The 20,980-nt window shown below is 29.0% G+C and overlaps 3 protein-coding genes across 3 annotated transcripts; 2 read left to right on the top strand and 1 right to left on the bottom strand.

The window, feature by feature from the left end:
* The first annotated feature begins 6,297 nt into the window (after positions 1–6,297).
* Positions 6,298–11,757, top strand: LOC107028992 (O-glucosyltransferase rumi-like). Its single transcript, XM_015230265.2, has 6 exons — positions 6,298–6,519; positions 7,572–8,113; positions 8,788–8,980; positions 9,590–9,654; positions 9,795–10,005; positions 11,224–11,757. Exons 1-6 carry the CDS (start codon positions 6,355–6,357, stop codon positions 11,590–11,592), a joined length of 1,545 nt encoding a protein of 514 aa, XP_015085751.1. The 5' UTR covers positions 6,298–6,354; the 3' UTR covers positions 11,593–11,757.
* Positions 11,758–12,630: 873 nt separating this feature from the next.
* Positions 12,631–14,858, top strand: LOC107025219 (O-glucosyltransferase rumi-like). Its single transcript, XM_015226026.2, has 6 exons — positions 12,631–12,879; positions 12,994–13,496; positions 13,596–13,788; positions 13,919–13,983; positions 14,098–14,308; positions 14,384–14,858. The coding sequence occupies exons 1-6, from the start codon at positions 12,700–12,702 to the stop codon at positions 14,726–14,728; spliced, it is 1,497 nt and encodes a 498-aa protein (XP_015081512.2). The 5' UTR covers positions 12,631–12,699; the 3' UTR covers positions 14,729–14,858.
* A 709-nt stretch (positions 14,859–15,567) lies between these two features.
* Positions 15,568–17,231, bottom strand: LOC107029613 (actin-depolymerizing factor 12). Its single transcript, XM_015231048.2, has 3 exons — positions 17,117–17,231; positions 16,028–16,287; positions 15,568–15,940 (listed from the first exon to the last, which is right to left on the bottom strand). The coding sequence occupies exons 1-3, from the start codon at positions 17,117–17,119 to the stop codon at positions 15,790–15,792; spliced, it is 414 nt and encodes a 137-aa protein (XP_015086534.1). The 5' UTR covers positions 17,120–17,231; the 3' UTR covers positions 15,568–15,789.
* Positions 17,232–20,980: the final 3,749 nt, after the last annotated feature.

A 20,980-nucleotide genomic window follows, 5' to 3' on the forward strand; every position in this document is an offset into this window, starting at 1 on the left:
AAAAAAGAGCAAAAGAGTGAAAAATTATTAAAAGTGAAACAGAGGTTTTGCACAACTTAAAAGAAAAGTTAATTGAAAAAACTAATATAAAAAGAATATTTCTTTATCCCAAAAAATATTTTGAGCATTTTAAAGAACAAAACATTATAATAAAACAAAACATTATAATAAATTGATAATAGACCAAAGGCTAGAACTATTGATTTTATAGAAGTAAAGAAATATGAAAAGTTTCGGTAGAAACTAAAGAAAAGTAGAAGACAAAAGAGATTTGTAATTTAAGTGGAAGCATTAAATAATAATTTATCTTTGAGATAAGGAGATCTTTATTTTTAGTAATATCAATAAATATAATATAAATGATGGTATAATATATTTATGTTTAAAGATAATATTTTGACACGCTTCAAGCTAAAAAAAAAAAAGAGAAGAGAATAAACATAAAGTGATATTTGAAATAATTTTGAATTTTAAAAAAGACATCTAAATTATGCATGCGTCCTTTACTTTTCTTAACAATCATGAACTGATATTATTACATCATTTCTTGTTCACCTGGAATGGAGAGTGTATGCACTCTGTTAAAGAGTGTGAACAAACTAAAAAAATGAAATTAATTTTATTTTTGCAAAAATTTTGTTGTAAAATATATTTTCTTATTTTTTTATTATTATTTAAATTTTTCTCCTTATTAGTTTTTTTATTTTTTCTTTCTTCCTTCTTCTTCAAAATTTCATTGTCGTCTTTATTAAAATTTCTCACTTTCAATATCATTTTTTATTATAACTCCACCTCCCTTTTTTACTATTATTATTTTATGTCCTTCAAATTTTAAGCTTATTTTGTTTATTTATGCTGATTGTTTAACATCGAATTTGTTTATTCATGTAGCTATAGTGATCCGTTAATTGATTTTTGTACATCAAATAATTTAACAAAGTGTGGTCGTCGTTGTCAAATCATGAAGAATCCATCATTTTCTTTAATTTACTCTTTCTTTTCCCCCATTTCCTTTACTCACTTTAGAAAGAAAAACCATGTATATGGAGTTATGGACCCACTCCAACACATATCAACAATAAGTTTCATGTTCGAGTTTTCTTAAATTTTAGAGTCTTATGCTAATTTTTTCATCGCATTTTAGTCAGATTTTAATATCAATGTTCAAATAAAAAATACAGATGATCTTTATTTATATTATAAAAAAAAGGGCAACTTTCACATATAGCAAACAAAAAATTCATATTTGTATGCTATAGCAAACTTTGCATAATTGCGCTCCATAGCAAACATAAAAACTGTATAATTCGCTATACATATACAAGTGTATAATTCGCTGGCCTAAATTGTATAATTCGCTGGCCTATTTCGCTGCAATTGTATAATTCGCTATCCTATTTCACTGCAATTGTATAATGCACAATTGTATAATTCACTGCCTATTTCGCTGCAATATTAAGTGTATAGCAAGAAGATATATGTTTTTCTCTCGCTTTATACAAAAACAGAAACACAATATATACACTTCTGTTGTATAAAGCTAGAGAAAATTGTATTTCACTGCAATTGTATAATTCGCAATTGTATAATTCGTTGGCCTTTTTCTCTGCAATATTTGAAGTAAAATGTTTGTAAATTGTATAATTAAGTGTATAACACGAAGATATATATTTTTGCATGTGTATATACAATTTTCTCTCGCTTTATACAAAACAGAAACAGAATTATACACTTCTGTGTATAAAGCGAGAGAGGCGAGCGAGAATGGAGAGTGGCGAGCGAGATTTCTGGGAGAGAGACGCTGGCAAATTTTAGCTAATGTTTGCTATGGAGCACAATTAAATCAAACCCTAGCTATTCCATTTAATTTAGGTTATTAGTTTGCTATTATATATACAATTTTCCCTAAAAAAAATAACTTTTAGCGGTAATAAATAGATATATTAATAAAGAGTGCTAAACTTTTTACCGACATTAATTAAGTGTCATTAGATCCAATGTGCTTTAGGGACATATAAAAAGTGTTAATTATCAATAAAAATATATATTTAACGGCAATTGAACTATTATCGTTAATTAAATGTCGCTAAAAATTATTTGGAAAAAATTTCTAGGTGTGATAATAGGTTGTTATAGAAGTAGGGGCCGGGGTCGGTATTTTATTGCACAATATCACCACAGCCAATGAATTTACCAATTACTCATAATGTACAATATCACCTTTCAGTTGGGATTTATTGAAACATTATATCCATGTCATTTAAAATATCGAAGAATTTTATGTGTGTTTTTGAGCTCAACGAAGGGGTAGTCTGAAGGATAAATTTGTGACAAACATAAGGTGAGTGAAAAATAATCGTTCACTTTACAGATTTTTAAACTGAAAAATTTCTAAAAAAAAATGTACATACAACTATTATTAATTTGATATACTTCCGTCTTCTCTGCTTATTGTATTGATATACTCCAATAAATATCGTTGATACACATGCATGAATTTACCAATTACTCATAATGTACATTATATCTATATTCTTCATGTGGAAACTGGAATTATAGAAGAAAATCTTTCACTAATTATTGATATTTTTATTTGATCAAAGACGAAAGAAGAATTTGTCATACAGTCTTAGCATTATGGGCAAAAATATCTAATATTATTGGTTTGGACTTCTATTATTGCCATACTACATTCTAGGAGCTTTTTCATATCATCTTCAACCCATAACACCATTCCGAATAATTAATCTAAATAGTTGTTCCAACCCTTTAAACTATAAATTATGGTTGGATTTTGATGTATGTACAAAAATTATGTATAACAACGTATATACTCGGTATATAGTATATGTATACTAACTAGAAAAAATAAACAGTAAAATTGAATAGTCTTTGCAACCCTTTAAACTATAAGTTATGGTCGGATGTTTGATATATGTATAATAATGTATATACTCGGTATATAGTATATCTACATCAATTAGAAAAAATAAACAGTAAATTTAATCAGTAAAGGTCCCAAACCAAAATTCAAGTAGGCCTTGTTGGGCCAAAAGTTGATTTGTGAATTTTGCAAGTTGCAATTTTGGAGTTTGAAAGTGTACATGAACATGGGCCCTATTTGAAGCAGAGTTTGACATTATAAGCCCATAGAATTATTAATCTTCGTGTAGTTTAAAATTGTTATGATTGTTATCATCGCCCATCTGACTACCTTTTTGGTTCTCTAGGCAACCTTCTTACATTACATTGTTCTGGAAGATTCCATCAGAGTGAATTTTTATAATGCGTTTCTTACGATGGAAAGTATTTTTCTAAAATATTGGGTAAGTTTGTATTCAATAAGTAAGAAAAGAAATATCATTTGAAGAGTATTTATAGGTAATCTAACAAAACACTATGTGACATGGGATTATATAAGGGGTGAGGGTTCGGGGGTGATAGGGTTGAGATGGTCAACGGGTGGGGATTGCGAATGTCGGGTGAGTTGGAAGAGAAAATGAATCTGGAGTGTGACTAATGAAACTAGTTTTTCTTACTTTTATTAGAAAAGTCATTTTCCTCATTTTTAAGGATTTTTACAGTATTTTAGTTTTTGACCAATCAATGGATTATACATGTGAAAGGATGTTATAAATATTGTGATGTTGCTTAATGACAAACTTTGCATAGAATGACTTTGTCAAAGTCAAATTCTTAATTAATTTTATTTGGAGGCTTAATCACATGTTTATAGTTTAGTTTCACATTAATTGAATTGCTTAGTTCTCACTAAAAGTTAAACAGGCTAATCGGCTTCCAAATTACTTCACACAAAATCCTCCTAAATCCTCAATGGCCTTTTTAAGTAACTTCTTAGTATATTGACCAAGTCCTTAATCCTCCACTTGGCTATATTTGCAATAAAATAATACTATACACATATATATCTTAATTCGGAAAGCAAATGGTTCAACATCTGTTATAAAAATACATTAAGAAATAATTTTGACATCGACTTTGATCCGTCCCATTCACAAGTTACAACACTCTACTACATGAAACTTGCTTTTGGTTCACAATTATTTCACTTGTTTTTAAAGGATGTGCATTTTGCATTTTCATTCAATTATTTAGGTTAAAAATCATGCTTATAATACTCACCTTCACTACAAGCATGAGTAAAAATGTAACGTTAATCACGCAAAAAATTCGTGGGCATTTATAATTGTGCTTTGAGGTATAATTGTCACTATGATTAATTTGAAATTTGTAACTGCGTTGATTAATTACTCTGATCCCCCCGAGTATCGACCCCTAGCCTAACCAATCTGTCAAAAATTTATAATTTATACGCACCCAATATTTATATCAAATCATACTAATTTTATCATAGTTAAGTAAAGTTAGGTGCAAAATATGTATTAATTAATTAACTATGGTTTAGTGATAGTAAAAATAAACTATGTAAAAACATGCTTCATGTACTCACAAGTCACAACGTTGATATAAACTGACCACATATAAGTAATCCTGCAAAAGAAAAGAAAAAATTGGAACATTTTTTCAATATATATATATATTGAAATCCTAAATGAAATTAAAAAGAAAAATTCTAAGTTACCTTCTTTCAAAATGTATAATTTTGGTGTAGTAGATGAGGTTGCTCAGCCCTTAACTAGAGCTCTCGAGTATGAAAAAATTCTTACTAGGGAGTAGGTAACACTTCTCCCGAATGGAGCCTTATATGGTGCGAATTTTCAAATATAATCGAACTGGAAAATCAAAATTTGTCAAAACATTAATTAATTACTGTTATTGTACTTTAGGCCTCATATATAATAGGGGAAGATAACTGGCCTAATTATAAGGATTGTACCAAGTGGGTAAAAATAATTACAATGGGATTTATATTATTAGTACTTAAAATTTTCAAAAGTAGCTTAATTAGTCTTCAATTTTAATTATTATTTTTTTAAAAAAAAAATCCAGTGGCAATTAAATACATTTAATTTTCCCTTTAGAATAATAAGTAGGTCTATTGCCAAAAATTGGACTCAGTCAGAGTTGGACGTATACTTCACTTCACAATCAAGACTTTTCTTAATTACTCTATTAGCTAGGCCCTAGCAAGCACATATTTTCTTTAAAGTTTGGCGTGGAATTTTCTTTTTAAATTAAAAGACGAACCTAATAGTTAAGTAGATTTTGCTTAAATAATATATTTGTGTAAATTTATTAAGTATATATAAAATATCAAATCCAGAATCTAGTTATTAATTGGGAAAAAGAATAAATATACCTCAAGCTATCGTAAATGGTATGCAGATATCCTTTTGTCATATTTTTGAGATATTGATGCCCCTGTCGTAAAAAAACTAGAGCGCATATATGTCCTTCATTCTTACGAAAAACTAATTAGGAACACGTGATTCATTTGGTTCTTTTTATTCTTGCTCGAGCTGGATGATTAAAAATTATCATGTCCAGTTCCCTCGGGGGATGGATCTATAAGAATTCACCTATCACAATAACAAAAAAACCTGACTTGAATGATCATGAATTAAGAGCTAAATTGGCTAAGGTATGGGTCATAATTATTATGGCGAGCCCGCATGGCCCAATGATGTTTTATATATTTTTCCAGTAGTAATTCAGGTACTATTGCATGTAATGTAGGCTATCCGTCGATACAATATTCATTAAATGTTAAATCTGTGGATAAAATTATGACACACGTATGTTCGTTGGTATAAATGGTATATATGCTCTAGTTTTTAGACCGCAGGGGCATCATTGTCCTAGAAATATGACGGAGGGTATTTGCATATCATTTACGATAGTTTAAGGCTATATTTGTGCTTTTTTCCTTATTTATATCATATAAAATTTAGAACCCATAAAATTAAAATTCTGACTTCGACTCTAATTGGTTACATACAATTGCAAGGAAATTAGCATAAATAAATTTGTGGGTGCTAAATAATGTGTTTGCCTTATTGTCTTCTTTCGACACTTTAATAAAATCCAAGCTTAATTATCCAACATCCATATAATATTGTCAGTTTCAACTTATCACAAAATTAAGTAACCCCATAACACATGTGAGGACTAATACTTTATTCTGTCATTAATTATTATTATTATTATAATTTCTCTTAGCTTGATGAATATTCCTTCAAACAAAAGCCATTAATTTTGGTAACTTACTTACTATATATTAATACATACTGATTCACTTCTCTTGTGAAGAAAACCTACACCTCTTCTCTTCTAAACCTCCAAAAAAAAATATAAAAAATCACCCAAATTAAAAACACTTATATTATATTATTAAGTGCATTGCAAATATATATATAAGTTGTGGCAAAAATCATGAAAGAAAAGAATGAATTCTGGCTAAGGCCAGCATTTCATAACAATTCACCAAAATGGAAATATTTCAAGAAGAAAACTACAACAAAATTAACGAAATCGTTGACTATATTCTTCTTTCTGCTCGTGGTTTCTCTCTTATTTTTCGCGGGATGGTTTGATCACGTAAGTTTCCATTCTCCTTTTCGTATATGTTTTTACTTCTTTTTTTTTCGTAAATATCTTTTGAATCAGCTTGCACGTACCTTCACTTTTGTTTTGTTTAGTACTCTCTCCTTTTATTACCTTAAATGTCATTTTAATGCATTTGAAATAAATTGAGATAAAAGACATGTAAGCAACTTAATAGCTACCTTTTAGTTAAGTTAATGAGTTTGATATTGAACCTACCTCATACTCTCTCTGTCTCTATTTACTTGTCCATTTTAGAAATGACATACATATTAAGATAACAATAATTAGCATAGTGAAGTTAAAACTTTACCCTTGTTAATTATGGTCTCAAAAAGGATGAATTAAAACTTGAAAATTTTCAAGAAGTTTAAATGAGTGTATAATAGAAATTCTTTTTGTCCTTTCTTAATTTGTCAAAATGGACAAGTAAATAGAAATAGCTAAAAGAGGAAATTTGAACAATTAAATAGGGTCAGTGGGAGTTTTTTTTTTTTTTCTATTTTAAAAATATATTAAATTTTGGAGAAAGGACTTAATAATTGATTACCTTTGATATACATAAAAAGTTTGATGCAAGTCCGTCTATAATAAGTTCGATAAAATTCATTAACTCTAGCTCAAATAAATAATTTATCAAGAATTCAATTATCTTTTTTCTAAAATTGTGAACTCATAAATTCAAACTCATTGACTATATCCTTTGACAAAATAGAGAATGAATTAAGCAACCTTTTTTTTTTGTTTATGGAAATAAATGCATGATAATTCTTTTTATTTCTGCCTTTTTGTGCTTCTTTTAAGTTACATTCTTAATTATAGACATGTAGTGTAGAGTTCATTCAACTAGTTTATCAACATGACTGAAATATACACCTCATATACATTTTGTTAAACTAGTTGACCAATCGAAAACATGACTGAAATATACACATCATATACATTTTGTTAAACTAGTTGACCAATCGAAGTGTTTAGGATCGTAATTATCGTATTTAAAATTTTCAATGAGTTTATTTAATTATTATTTTTTTAAATTTGTGCAGGCAAAATACACTAATCATTTCTACAAAAAATTAGCAACCCCAACAATCAAACCTCAAATTCTTGAATTCCCTTTGGATTGTAATGCATGGAATCAAACCAATAAATGTCCAATAAATTACCCTACTTCTCATAAACCCTTAAACCCTAATAACTCAACATGTCCTGAGTATTTTAGATGGATTCATGAAGATTTAAAACCATGGAAAGAGACAGGAATTACTAGAGAAATGTTGGAGAAAGGGAAAAGAAATGCACATTTTAGGTTAATTATATTAGATGGAAAAACTTATGTTGAAAAATATAACACAAAGAAATTTATTCAAACTAGACATTTGTACACTATGTATGGAATTGTACAACTACTAAGGTGGTACCCTGGAAAATTACCTAATTTGGAGATCATGTTTGATACCGATGACCGGCCGGTCGTCCGATCGAAAGACTACCGGAAACCTAACTCCGGCCCACCACCGTTGTTCCGATATTGTTCAGATTGGCATAGTTTGGATATTGTCTTCCCGGATTGGTCGTTCTGGGGCTGGTAATTAATTACTATCTTTCTTTTATCTTTAACTATTCTGAAGTTCGTTATTTTTATCTGTCTTTTAAGATTTTAATACAATGCACCTTTTACACATAATTTAGAATTTTTTTTTCCTTTTTTTAAAAAAATAAAATACGCAGATTTTATGAAATTGTGTTTTTTTGGTCTTGCTAGAGAAATAAGACAAAACATTGTAGTGTGTTTGACGTAAACGATTGAATTTTTGTTTGAGTCTTCCAAAGTACAACTCCTTCCGTTTAAAAAAAAAGACCTAGTTTGACTTGAAACGAAGTTTAAGAAAAAAAAGAGAAGATTCTTTGATTTTGTAATTCTAAATTAAAGTTATGAAAAATGTACCAGAATGTCTTTTAATCTCGTGAACTTAAATATGTCACATGAAAAGTTAAAGTTAAAGTTTTACCTAACAAAGAATTTGAAACACACTAAAAAGGAAATGAAGTCATTCTTTTTTAAACGAAGAGAATAATTATTTATGATATTGATCATGTGTCATAAATATTTTGTTTTCCATTGTCCTAACTTTGCTGGCAAAATTAATTATAAATATAAAACTCATATAGCACCACTAATTAAACGTTGACTATTGAGGCTCTGATTAGAAATTGTTGACTCATTAGGACATGATTATTTATGGTTAATTATTTTTGTAGGGCTGAGACAAATATAAGGCCATGGAGAAGTGTGATTAAGGAGATAAAAGAAGGTAACAAAAGAACAAAATGGAAGGATAGGGTACCCTTTGCTTATTGGAAGGGAAATCCACATGTTACACCAATTAGAAAAGATCTCATCAAGTGTAATATTACTGACAAACAAAACTTTAATACTCTCTTATATATCCAGGTTTGTACTCTCAATTTGACTTCTCAAAATTTGCATCATAACTAGTATCGTAAAAGTTAGTCTCTGAAAATAATTTATCTAATATCGAATTTGGATGAATCATTATTTATCAACTCAAAGCATCTGAACATGTTTTATTTAAAAGTTGTGTTAATCTGGTCCGGATTTAAATTCTAAAGAGATCATAAGAAATCTTGTCAAAAAATTTAAATGAAAATTCTTTTTTTGTTACTTAGATATGTTATAGAAAGCTATAATAAAGAAAAATATTTTAAATTATTAATTTTTTCTAATTAAGTAAATTTAGAAAACAACTAGTGTATTTGGACTTACCCATTATTTTGTCTATCTTGACGCTACTTTCAACTATGAACCAATTTTCTACGAATTGGACAATGACTCATTTGTTGATTCAATCCATCTTACTCTTTCTTTTTTTTTTATATGAAAAATAAAATAATAGATGGTGGTCTATCCTAAATCAATCTAATTACTTTTGATTCATAACGTATAATACTGAAATCTTAAATATAGTTTAACTAGTTATCTACATACATTTTCATCTTATTGATAAGGGTTCGATTTTCCACCTCATAATTAACCGTTCAGGACTGGAATGATCAATCCAAAAAGGGTTTCAAGGAATCAGATCTTGCAAATCAATGCACCCATAGGTATTGCCATATTTCTATTTTATAGTCTCCTTTAATTAAAACAAAAAAAAAACATGTTTTTTTTTATAAAAAAAATAGCTTTTAATTTTGTTGGGGTGTATATTGTTATAATTGAAATATTTGTTGTGGGTTGATTGCAGATATAAAATATATGTGGAAGGATGGGCATGGTCAGTAAGTGAAAAATACATTTTGGCTTGTGATTCACCAACATTGTACATAAAACCTCGTTACCATGATTTTTTCATGAGAGGAATGATTCCTCAAAAACATTATTGGCCCATTAGAGAAAATAATAAATGTGGTTCCCTCAACTTTGCTGTTCAATGGGGCAACAATCACACTCACAAGGTATACTCACTTCTATATGTTACATTATTAAATACATGTATATCGTCAGTCGATAAGACTTGAAGGGGAGCCTTGCAGCAACAATAGAGTTACAATGTTTCCGAGTGACCTAGGTCACATGTTCAGGCCGTAGAACAAGCAACTACTAATTATGTTTGTATTAGAACTAGTTCTCGAACACGTGCAACGCACGTGTATTTCATACCATTTTAAACTACACGAACACACAGTCAACTATGAACCTATGTGCTCTAAACATAGTTCATGTTTACATTTCAAAGTTCAAAGATGCAAATGCATGCACATATCAACTTATATCTGAATTTGAGTTTTATTACAACAAAAACTTTTCATAAATAGATATTATACTAAAAGAAGTGAATATGCTGCTAGATTAGCAATAATACAAAAAGTGTTGGTCAATTTTTGTAGCTAAATCAATTATATTGAAATAGATTTACCTGAAGTAGACTCTTTTTGGAGGAGAAATCTAACCAACGAAGGCACATGAAATAATTGAAAAAACTCAACTTATGATACGCTCTATAGAGTAATTAATGAATGTAAAAAGATTGCTCAGAATAAATATCATTGAGAAGATTAAACTATGTGTGACCAACAATAAAAGAGAAATTTTATATATTAAAATATAAATGAAGAATAAAAAAAGAAGTTATTGGAAGACGAAAGAAAGAAAATTATATGAGTGAAATAAATTTTAGAGTTCCTACTTTCTTGTGGGAAAATAAATAAAAGTTTTTCTTTGAAAAGTTAAATTTATAGAACAAAATTACGGAGACATGAAAAGACACATGAAAAATTGAAAGGTCAAATACTATTAAAATAAATATAAAAAAAATAGAGATAAAATTTAACTTAAAAGATACATGAATCTCATTTAATTTCTTGTCTTTAAGGAATAATTACTCATTTTTATTTTTTAAAAATTGTGTGAGAAATTTGAAAGGTCAAGATTTTGAAATGAGAATAAGAAGATTAAATTTATATAGAAAAAAATTATAAAAGTTTTAATTTAGTTGAAGGGCAAAATAGTAATTCAACTTTTCACTTTAGAGCTTCCTACTTATAATAATATATGATATGATAGAGTGTCTGTATCATACATTTTTGTTCACCAGGCATCGATAAGACTTAAGTTCATTGAGTGAATGACTCATTTTCTTTTTAACAATTTTTTAAATATTATTATGATTTCAGGCAGAGGAAATTGGAAAGGCAGGAAGTGATTTCATTCATGAAGATATGAAGATGGAATATGTATTTGATTACATATTCCATTTGTTAAATGAATATGCAAAGTTACAAAAATTTGAACCAAAAGTTCCATTAGAGGCAGTTGAAATATGTTCAGAATCATTGGCATGTACTTCACAAGGTATATGGAGAAAATTCATGGAAGAAGGGTTAGAGAAATCTCCTAGTTATACAAATCCATGTACACTTCCTCCACCTTATGAACCTCAAGAAATCAAATCATTTGTTGAACAAAAGATAAAAGCCACACAACAAGTGGAGGCATGGGAAAATGAGTTTTGGAGTAACCAAAACAACAAGCAATTGTTATAGCTTAGGGACCTTTTTAATTATATATGCAACTTATAAATACATAATATATGTTAGTTATGTTGTACTTGTATTTTAGGAAAAATATTAACTTAATGTATTGATGATTTGTTATGTAGATCTTCTTCAACCTATTTCTCATCTTAATAAATTATAGACTTCCAAGTAGAGTTTAGTTAGTAGCTCTCTCTCTATATACATACAAGCTATGTGTGTGTTACATTTTCAAATATTGGTCGATTCGGATATTTTGTTCATTTTCATTTGATTCGTTTTTTATATGTTCATATTTAACTCATTATAATAAAAATAGTTTTATTGACAATAAATATGCATATTAAGCAAGAGTGTTAAAATTTTTACAAGCATTAGTTAATTATTGCCACTAGATTCAATGTTTACATTTACAAAGAATGTTAACCGTCACCCACTACAACAAAAATAACATTTAATTAGTGGCAATAAATAGACACATTAATAAAGAGTGTTAAAGCATTTACCATCATTAGTTAAGTGTCATTAGATTCAATATCACTAAAGACTTTAGGAACATATACAAAAAATGTTGATTGAACGCTAAAGATACATATTTAGTGGCAATTGAGTTATTATCGTTAACTAATTGCCACTAAAGATCATTTCTGATGTAGTGACTGAAGATACATATTTAGTGACGATTAAGATATTATCATTAATAAATTGTCACTAAAAATCATTGCCCGTTTGCCACCTCTACGTGTTTCTTTAGACTATACGTTTACGTGATTACTAAATTTTTTTAAATAAAATAAAATAAAAAAATCTCCAATATTTCTAAGAAATTCGAAGCAACACAATTAAATAAGAGAATCCTTATTATTCTTTTCCACCAAATGTTGCTCTTTTAATGGAGCAAACAATTATATACCTCATATTTAATTTGAAGAAATCAAGATTCACCCCACATGGGAACAAAATGCTAAAATTTCTCAACCATTAATAAAGTTTGTGCAAGAAGAGGGCATGTAGATATATAGAAGAAAGAAAAACACAATCATTTTGTTTACTAAATATAAACATTTAAGGATTGATATATCACATATATATATACTTTTGATCTTGCTTGAATATATGAATATGAAGAATTCATATAAAGCTAAAATACTATTATTTAAAAAATTTATCTTTTTACATCCCAAACAATTAGGAATGTTTACCAGGCAGCACATCACTTCTTCAATTAAAACAACTATTGGATTCTGTATAATTCTTTTATCCATTTTAGCTCTGACAATTCAATGGATGAATATAGTAAGTATCATCATAACTCGAACGTGTATAACGTGACACTGTTATAGTGGATAAAATTCAGTGATAGTGAAATTAACAGTGTTTTTTTTTTTTGTTTTTTAAATTCTTTTTCAGTCTGTGGAAACAGGATCCTTGGAAAAGAGTAATAAAGTTAATATTTTCCCTGAAGTTTCTTGCTCTATAAAATGTCCGCGAGTTTCACCAATGAAGCCTAAGTTCATGTCATCATCTGAGTCGTGTCCTGAGTATTTTAGATGGATTCATGAAGATTTAAGGCCATGGAAAGAGACAGGGATAACGCGTAAAATGGTAGAAAAAGCACGAGAAGTAGCTCATTTTAGAGTAGTTGTAGTAAATGGAAGAGTGTATTTTGAGAAGTATAAAGCAACTTTTCAAAAAAGGGATATAGTTACATTGTGGGGGATATTGCAGCTTCTTAGTTTTTATCCAGGCATGTTACCTGATTTAGATTTAGTTTTCGAGTGTGGTGATCAACCAGTAACACAAAGAAGTGATTATGGAAAATCAAAGGAATCAGTTCCACCACCATTGTTTCATTACTGTGGAAATCGATCGAGTTTTGATATTGTTTTCCCTGATTGGTCCTTTTGGGGTTGGTAAACAACATATACTTATATCTATTTCAAGTTTTTGTTTTTGAATTAGTATGTGTTGAATTGTATAAGAAATGGTTTTGTTTTTTGGTACTTGTGCAGGCCTGAACTCTCCATAAGGCCATGGGATAAGTTGGAAAAAGATTTGCAGCAGAGTAATGAGATGATTAAGTGGACAGAAAGGGAGCCTTATGCTTATTGGAAAGGGAATGCAGTGTTAGGCGAAGCTAGACGTGACCTTATGAAGTGTAACGTCTCTGGGAAGCAGGACTGGAATGCTCGAATTTATGGCTTGGTAAGTGTTAACTCTGTGCATTTCATTTCAACAGGCTGAACCTTGCAAGTTTAGGTTCACGATGCTGAAAAGTCGAACATTATTTCATACTATGCTATGTTTGATAAGTTGATAATGATCTTTTATTCAGCAATGGGCTCTCGAACGCAAACAAGGCTATAAAACCTCAGATTTGGCCGCTCAATGCACTCATAGGTAAGCTGGCAATCTCTCAGAAAGACTGTTTTTTTCTGAATCTTTCGTTATCTTCGAGGTTTTGAATTGTTCTCAACTCATTTCTGTTGGACTAATTTTGACATGATGAAACAGATATAAGATTTATGTTGAAGGGCTAGCATGGTCAGTAAGTCAAAAGTACATTTTAGCCTGTGATTCTGTGGCTCTGCTCATAAATCCTCACTACTATGATTTCTACACAAGGAGTTTGCTGCCAACAGTCCATTATTGGCCAATAAATGAGAAAGACAAATGCAAATCCATCAAGTTTGCAGTAGACTGGGGCAATAAGAATGCAAAAAAGGTGACATTCTTTACCAATCTTGTATTACAATCATTTGTTGATAATCTAACGTTCAAGTGCACCGACTTCCAACAGGCACAAGAAATAGGAAAAACAGGCAGCAAATTTGTACATGAGGAGCTACAAATGAAGTACATTTACGACTACATGTTTCATCTTTTAACTGAATACTCCAAGCTTTTGAAATATAAGCCCACTATACCTAAAGATGCTGTTGAAGTATGCTCTGATACATTGATTTGCTCAACGAAAGGAATAAGAAAGAAGTTTAGGGTACATTCCAGGATTAATAATGTTTCATCTTCAGAACCATGCACCATGCCCCCTTCCTGGAGTCCTGCAGATCTCCAAAATTTTATCGATAGAAAACAGAATCTCACAAAACAAGTTGAACTATGGGAAGCAGCTCAAAGTATTTGAAACTTTCCACACAAAGGACATAGTTTTTGCTTAAGCTATCTTCCTTCCCATATAGAAAAGAATATACTTCTGAAGAAGCACTGTAAATCAGCTATCCTCAAGATATGTATGGCAGAAAATCTTTGTTCTTTATCGGCAATCTATATAGAAAAATGTTCATTTGTTACATAGATATTGTGCAATTAAAGTTCGATTAAAGTATCTGCAACTATACTAATCCTGCTATGAAGTATCCCCTAATTCAATAAGAAATTGGCAAACGCTGGAGAAACATCTGTTACTGCACCAGCACTCATCAAGTACATCACACATTTGTACCTAATCCAAGTTATAAGATTAAGCTTATCTCCTCAAATTAATTATCTAGCTTTAATTTTGAGATAACAGTTATATGTTTTGAGTCTTGATCTTTATATAAATGTTATGTGTCCTTCTGTAATACAAATCAGATAAAACGTTGAGTTGAATATTCAAAATGATTCACACTAAACAGTCTCCACCCTGGTTTCCGATATTATTTACATAATTAAAGAAGAACAAAACTTTCTTGTGATTAATATCAACTTTACATAACCTGCACTTGGTTTAGTGAAATGAATCTTGATTAGCTCGTGAAAACGGGGTTGTGGGAGAGCAATACAAGCGTTAGTTTCTTGAATAAAATAACTTTTGATTTTCTGATCTCAGCTACTTTAGAACTTCCAAAACAGGATCAATGTGAAGCTTTATGCCTTAACCAATCTAGAGGAAACTTGTTTTCGATTTTTCTTTTACAGAATAACAAATATTTAAGAGTTTGCAGAAGCCAAAAACAACACGGAAAAGGAAAGAAAAAAACATGAACAAAAATTGAACTGAATATAATTAGAAATTAGGATTACATGACATTGTCACACATGATCATATCTATAGTGTACAAACAAAAATCTTAAACAAACGTCTTTGACAAGAAAGCGTAAATGAACAAAAATTACTCAAACCCCATCAAGAAAAAGGGCCTATAACATATGTTTTTTTTTAACTAGTGAGTTGATAAAAGGCCCCAACAGTGTAGACACAATTCAGAGAGCTCTGCAAATGAAGGTATCCAAGCTCATTTCACTTGGATCAGTAGCCTGCAACTCAACCTGAACACCATCGAATTCCCTCCTGAATCTGTCTTTCGAGCTTGCATACAACATCTTACTTCTTACCCTTGCTGTTTCTGGTGACCTACATCCTCAATAATATGTCAAATCACATCAAAAATTTGAAAACCATTAGTATTATCGAAAAAGAATAATAGTCGAGTAGGGGTACCAAGCAATGAAGAAGATCTTGCTCTTCTGGACATTTTCATTAGTAGTGAAATCATAGTCAAAAACAGCATAGCGGCATTCATTGGGAGGCAAGCTATTAGCAAGATCATCATGAGTTTCTGCCTGTCCACCAACCTTCTCAACAACAACTTGCTGACCATCAATCTTGAACACTATGTATCTATGGTTCCTTTTTGCTTTCAACTCCATGAATTTCAGCTTGCACTCATCACTCACTGCTATCCCTGATGCCGAATTCGCCTAATACATCCAACAGTTTACATGCACACACATCCAACCAAACACAGATTTAACCTTCATTAGTCTAACCATATACACTTCAATTTCCACATTATTCGTTCAACGGAGTTTTGAGACAAACATTAGGCATACACTTTTTGAAATAGATTGTAAAATTCGTATCTTGCATAGTTTACGCTATAAAATGTAACAGGACACATAGCAGCTAACCTCCCCTACTTTTCTGATCACAATTTATAAAAATAATTTGATCATACTATTCCCTTTCAAGCAATATAGTAAGTCTCATATGTTTTTGTTTGTCTGTGAAAGATTATTGTTTCATCTCATGGGATTGTATCATAAGTCTCAACCAGTGGTGTGCGCAGAATTTTTTGTTAGCTTTATAGATTTGAACACACAAACTAAGGAATTCCAGAGTCAAACCAATTCAGGTACATGCAACTTTGGTTTTAGCAATGTCACCTTACATTATATATCCTAAAAAAAAATTTCGACAAAGCAGTGTCACGTAACACTTGAGCCTTCCTAAATCTGCCACAAGATGCAACATGAAATCACCACATTCAGTATTTGATCATAATATTGGATTTATCTGAAGGGGGAGCTTTTGACATAATTGTTAAAGTTGATGTCATGTGACCGACCACAAGGTCACAGATCTGAGCTTAGTACATCAGACTGCTCCTTTCAGTATTGATTTTATCTCTAAATAAAAAATGATAATAGTGATCATATCATTTCTGTTACAAAAAGAATTGCATAAAATTATTAAAACAACAACAAGAGATACATATAAAATTGTGCAAATATACATTGCAAAACATACCATTTTGGATAAGTGGCGAACAATGAAGCTTCAAAAACAAATGAAAAAAAAGGGAAGCAAACTTAAGATAAAAAGAGAGAAGTAGATCTGTATGGAGATAGATGTTTTGATTTGGGGAAAAAAAGCAAATGTAGAAATGTTCAAAGGGCTGAGAGCTCTTCTAGGACAATAACACAAGTGTTTGTTATTTCTTATATTCATCCTATAATTTTGGATTAACAAATAATATACTCATAGTCGTGGAGCCAGAAATTCTAAAAACAATGTCACATTTACGATATAAACTTATGTTAAGAATATTCAGTAGTATGTATAAAATTATTTTATTTTTACTCTTTTCATATTGCATCATTTTACGCCAATGGAAATTATTGAACCTGCTACATAATTTAGAATTTTAGACTATTAATATATTTGGAATAATGGTTTTGTCGTAAAAGGCTTACATCATTTTCAAACCCACTTCTATTTTACTCTCCATTCTCTATTTATAGAGAGGGAACTACTATTCATATTCTTTATTTCACTTTTTTATTATTTTATTTTTTTATTACTTTTCAATTAACATATTATTTTAAATATAATTTCATTAATTAAATATCTAATATTCGTGATTTTTATTTAAATGTAATACTATTTTAAAAACGGAAAAGGGCCTAAAATACCTTTAAAGTATTGAAAATGATACAAAATACCCTTCATTCACCTATTGGCTTCAAAATGCCCTTTTCATCCAGCTATTGGGTCCAAAATACCCTTGTCATCCACCTGTGTTCAAAATTGACCACTTCTTTAATTGTTTTAAAATTAAATTCTTTAAATACTTTTTAAAATACTTGGCGTTCAGCTTTTGGTTATAATTTAATTTATTAATATAATTTATAAATCAACCCACTACTCACTCATTACTAACTAAACCCCACCCAAGTAATAATCCAACTATAATATAAAAATCGTCATAAACACTACTAAATTCCAATGAAATTATATATTCCTGAAAATGAAATTATATATTCCTGAAAATGACATCCAAAATTATTCGAGTTCGAATCCAAAATTTATCTTCATTTCAAATTGACGTATTTATTAAAAAAATTCGATTGACATTTTGAGTTTATTATTTTATTTTATTAATTAAAAAATAAATAAATAATTAATACTAAAGTGATTTTAATAAGAATAACTTAATAAATATAACAATTTTATTTATTTTCTAAATTTTGTATCATGTAAATTAGGACGAAGGTCCAAGGAAATAACTAGTAGTATGACTTTTTATTATTTGAAGGTGGCCCTACCATCAAATTTCCTGAAGCGAATTAATTGTATTGCAATACGAAAATTAGTTGCTATTATAAATATGATTAAAAGCTTCTTAAATTTAATTTCGATAAATATAAATTAGAAAATATCATTACCATTATAAGAGAAGAATAAACGATGAAATGAAGTTATTGAAGATAAAGCTGATTTTGAATTGGTATTCGGAAAATTATAAAAGATAAATAATAATATAATTATAAAATATTAGTCACGCTATAAGTGTGTATTAAGCAGATATTTGACATTTCAAAATCTACTCTTAAAATTTATAACAAATGTATCTTAAAATATCTAAATATATTATTGTGTATCCAATTATCACCATTTTTTTAAAAAAAGATTGAGATTAATATAAAAATTTGTAATCCCCTCTGAATATTTATTTATTTATTGTTCTTAAATCTTATTCATAAAAAACCACAATTAGTTGGTGAAAATATAAAAAACCATCAAAACCAAACCACTACTATGAACAATAAAAAGACCGGAAAAATACCTAAAATACCCTCAAAGTATTGAAAATGGTACAAAATTACCCTCCATCCACCTACTGGCTCCAAAATATCCTTCCCACCCACCTATTGGGTCCAAAATACCCTTGTCATCCACCTTTTGGTTCAAAATTGACCACTTATTTAACGATTTTATATTTAAACTATTTAAATATTTTTAAAATACGTGGCGCTCAATATATGTTATAATTTAACTTATTAGTATAATTTATAAATCAATCCACTACCCACCCCATTAATAATTAAATACTTCCAAATTAATGAACCCGTCACATTATTAATGAAAGCTACTGCCAATTGAGTGTTTTTAAAAATTATAGAAGTAAATTATCATACATTCAAGTGGATAAATAAAAATCACCAATAAACTTAAAAGTCTGACTATGTTCATCTTAATTATTCTTACATCTCGAGTATGTGATGTTACTTCATATGTAACTTTTTTTTAAATAATATATTAAAGTTTTAAAACAAATCATAAATATTTATAAAATTATATTTTAAAAAAGTGCATGAATCAATTCGAGATGTATTACTTCTTTACCTTTAATCATAAATTTCTAATTATATTTTAAAAGAAAGTGTCATCCTAAATAAGCGGCTCAACCTAAATTTAATTGGGGCTACGATTCGGACTCGAATAATTTTGAATGTCATTTTTAGAAATCTACAATTTCATCGTGTTTTAGTAGTGTTTATGACGATTTTGATATTATAATTGGATTATTAATTGGGTGAGGTTTAGTTAGTAATGAGTGGGTAGTGGGTTGATTTATAAATTATATTAATAAATTATAATTATAATCAATAATTGAACGCCATGTATTTTAAAAAATATTTAAAGAGTTTAATTTTAAAACAATTAAAAAAGTGATCAATTTTTAACATAAAGGTGGATGACAAGGGTATTTTGGAGCCAATAGATGGATGAAGGGTAATTTTGTACCATTTTCAATACTTCAAGGGTATTTTAGGCCCTTGTCCGTAAAAAGACTACTCTGTTGGTATTTCCTTCTTCAAATTAATAAGTACTCTCCTTTTTTATTTATATGATTTATTTAATTTGATATAAAATATCAAAAAAGAAAAATTAAGAAAATTTATTTTTTAAAATAAATTATATATATTTGTGTGATTATAAATAAATTACCTAGTAAAAATAATAAATATATTTAAAATTTGTTATTATTAATATAAAATAAAATAAATAAGATCGACTAATATATATATATATATATATATAGAGAATTCCTTGGCAGGCCCGTCGGTCAAAATCAATGCTTTTATTTATTTAAGACATTAAATCAAGTCCACCCGCAGGATTATTAAAAATGGGGTAAGTGAACTGCTTAATTTGCCATGCTTTTCATAATAAAATTTGTCTAATCATCCTTATTTTTAAAGAATAAATAGAATTAATAATCCCTTGAAATTTGTATGTGTTAAAAAAAAGTTTGGTAAACCTTATCTCAAATGATACTACATACATCATTTGATACAAGGATTAATAATGCAAAAATTAGCGATACAGAAATTTGTAATGCAAAAATCAATAATGCAAGATTTATTTTTATGAAGTGTTTGGTTCATTGTATTTTGTGATGGATTAAAATTATATAAAAAAAAAACTTTTTATTTATTATACCCTTGAATCGATTATTTGGGAAAATACACAAGTACCCCCTCAATCTATGCCCGAAATCTCATAGACTCAATTATACTATGCTAAGGTCCTATTACCCCACTCAACTTATTTTATAAGTATTTTTCTATCCCTTGCGACCTACGTGACACTAACTTAAAAAAAAAATCAATCAGCGTTAGACCCACAAGATAGTGCCACGTAGACCCAAAAAGGATAGAAAATTATTAATAAAATAAATTCAGGAGGTGATATGATATTGAGTTTGAAGGTAATCATGGATTAGTATGGTTGAGAAGGATTATTACTAGAATTTATCTCAATTTATTATTGATTTAATAACAATATGATTTAATTAAGATAAACACTCAAATCTCAATAAGTAAG

Source organism: Solanum pennellii, chromosome 1, assembly GCF_001406875.1.
Source record: "Solanum pennellii chromosome 1, SPENNV200".
NCBI classification, from domain to species: Eukaryota; Viridiplantae; Streptophyta; class Magnoliopsida; order Solanales; family Solanaceae; genus Solanum; species Solanum pennellii.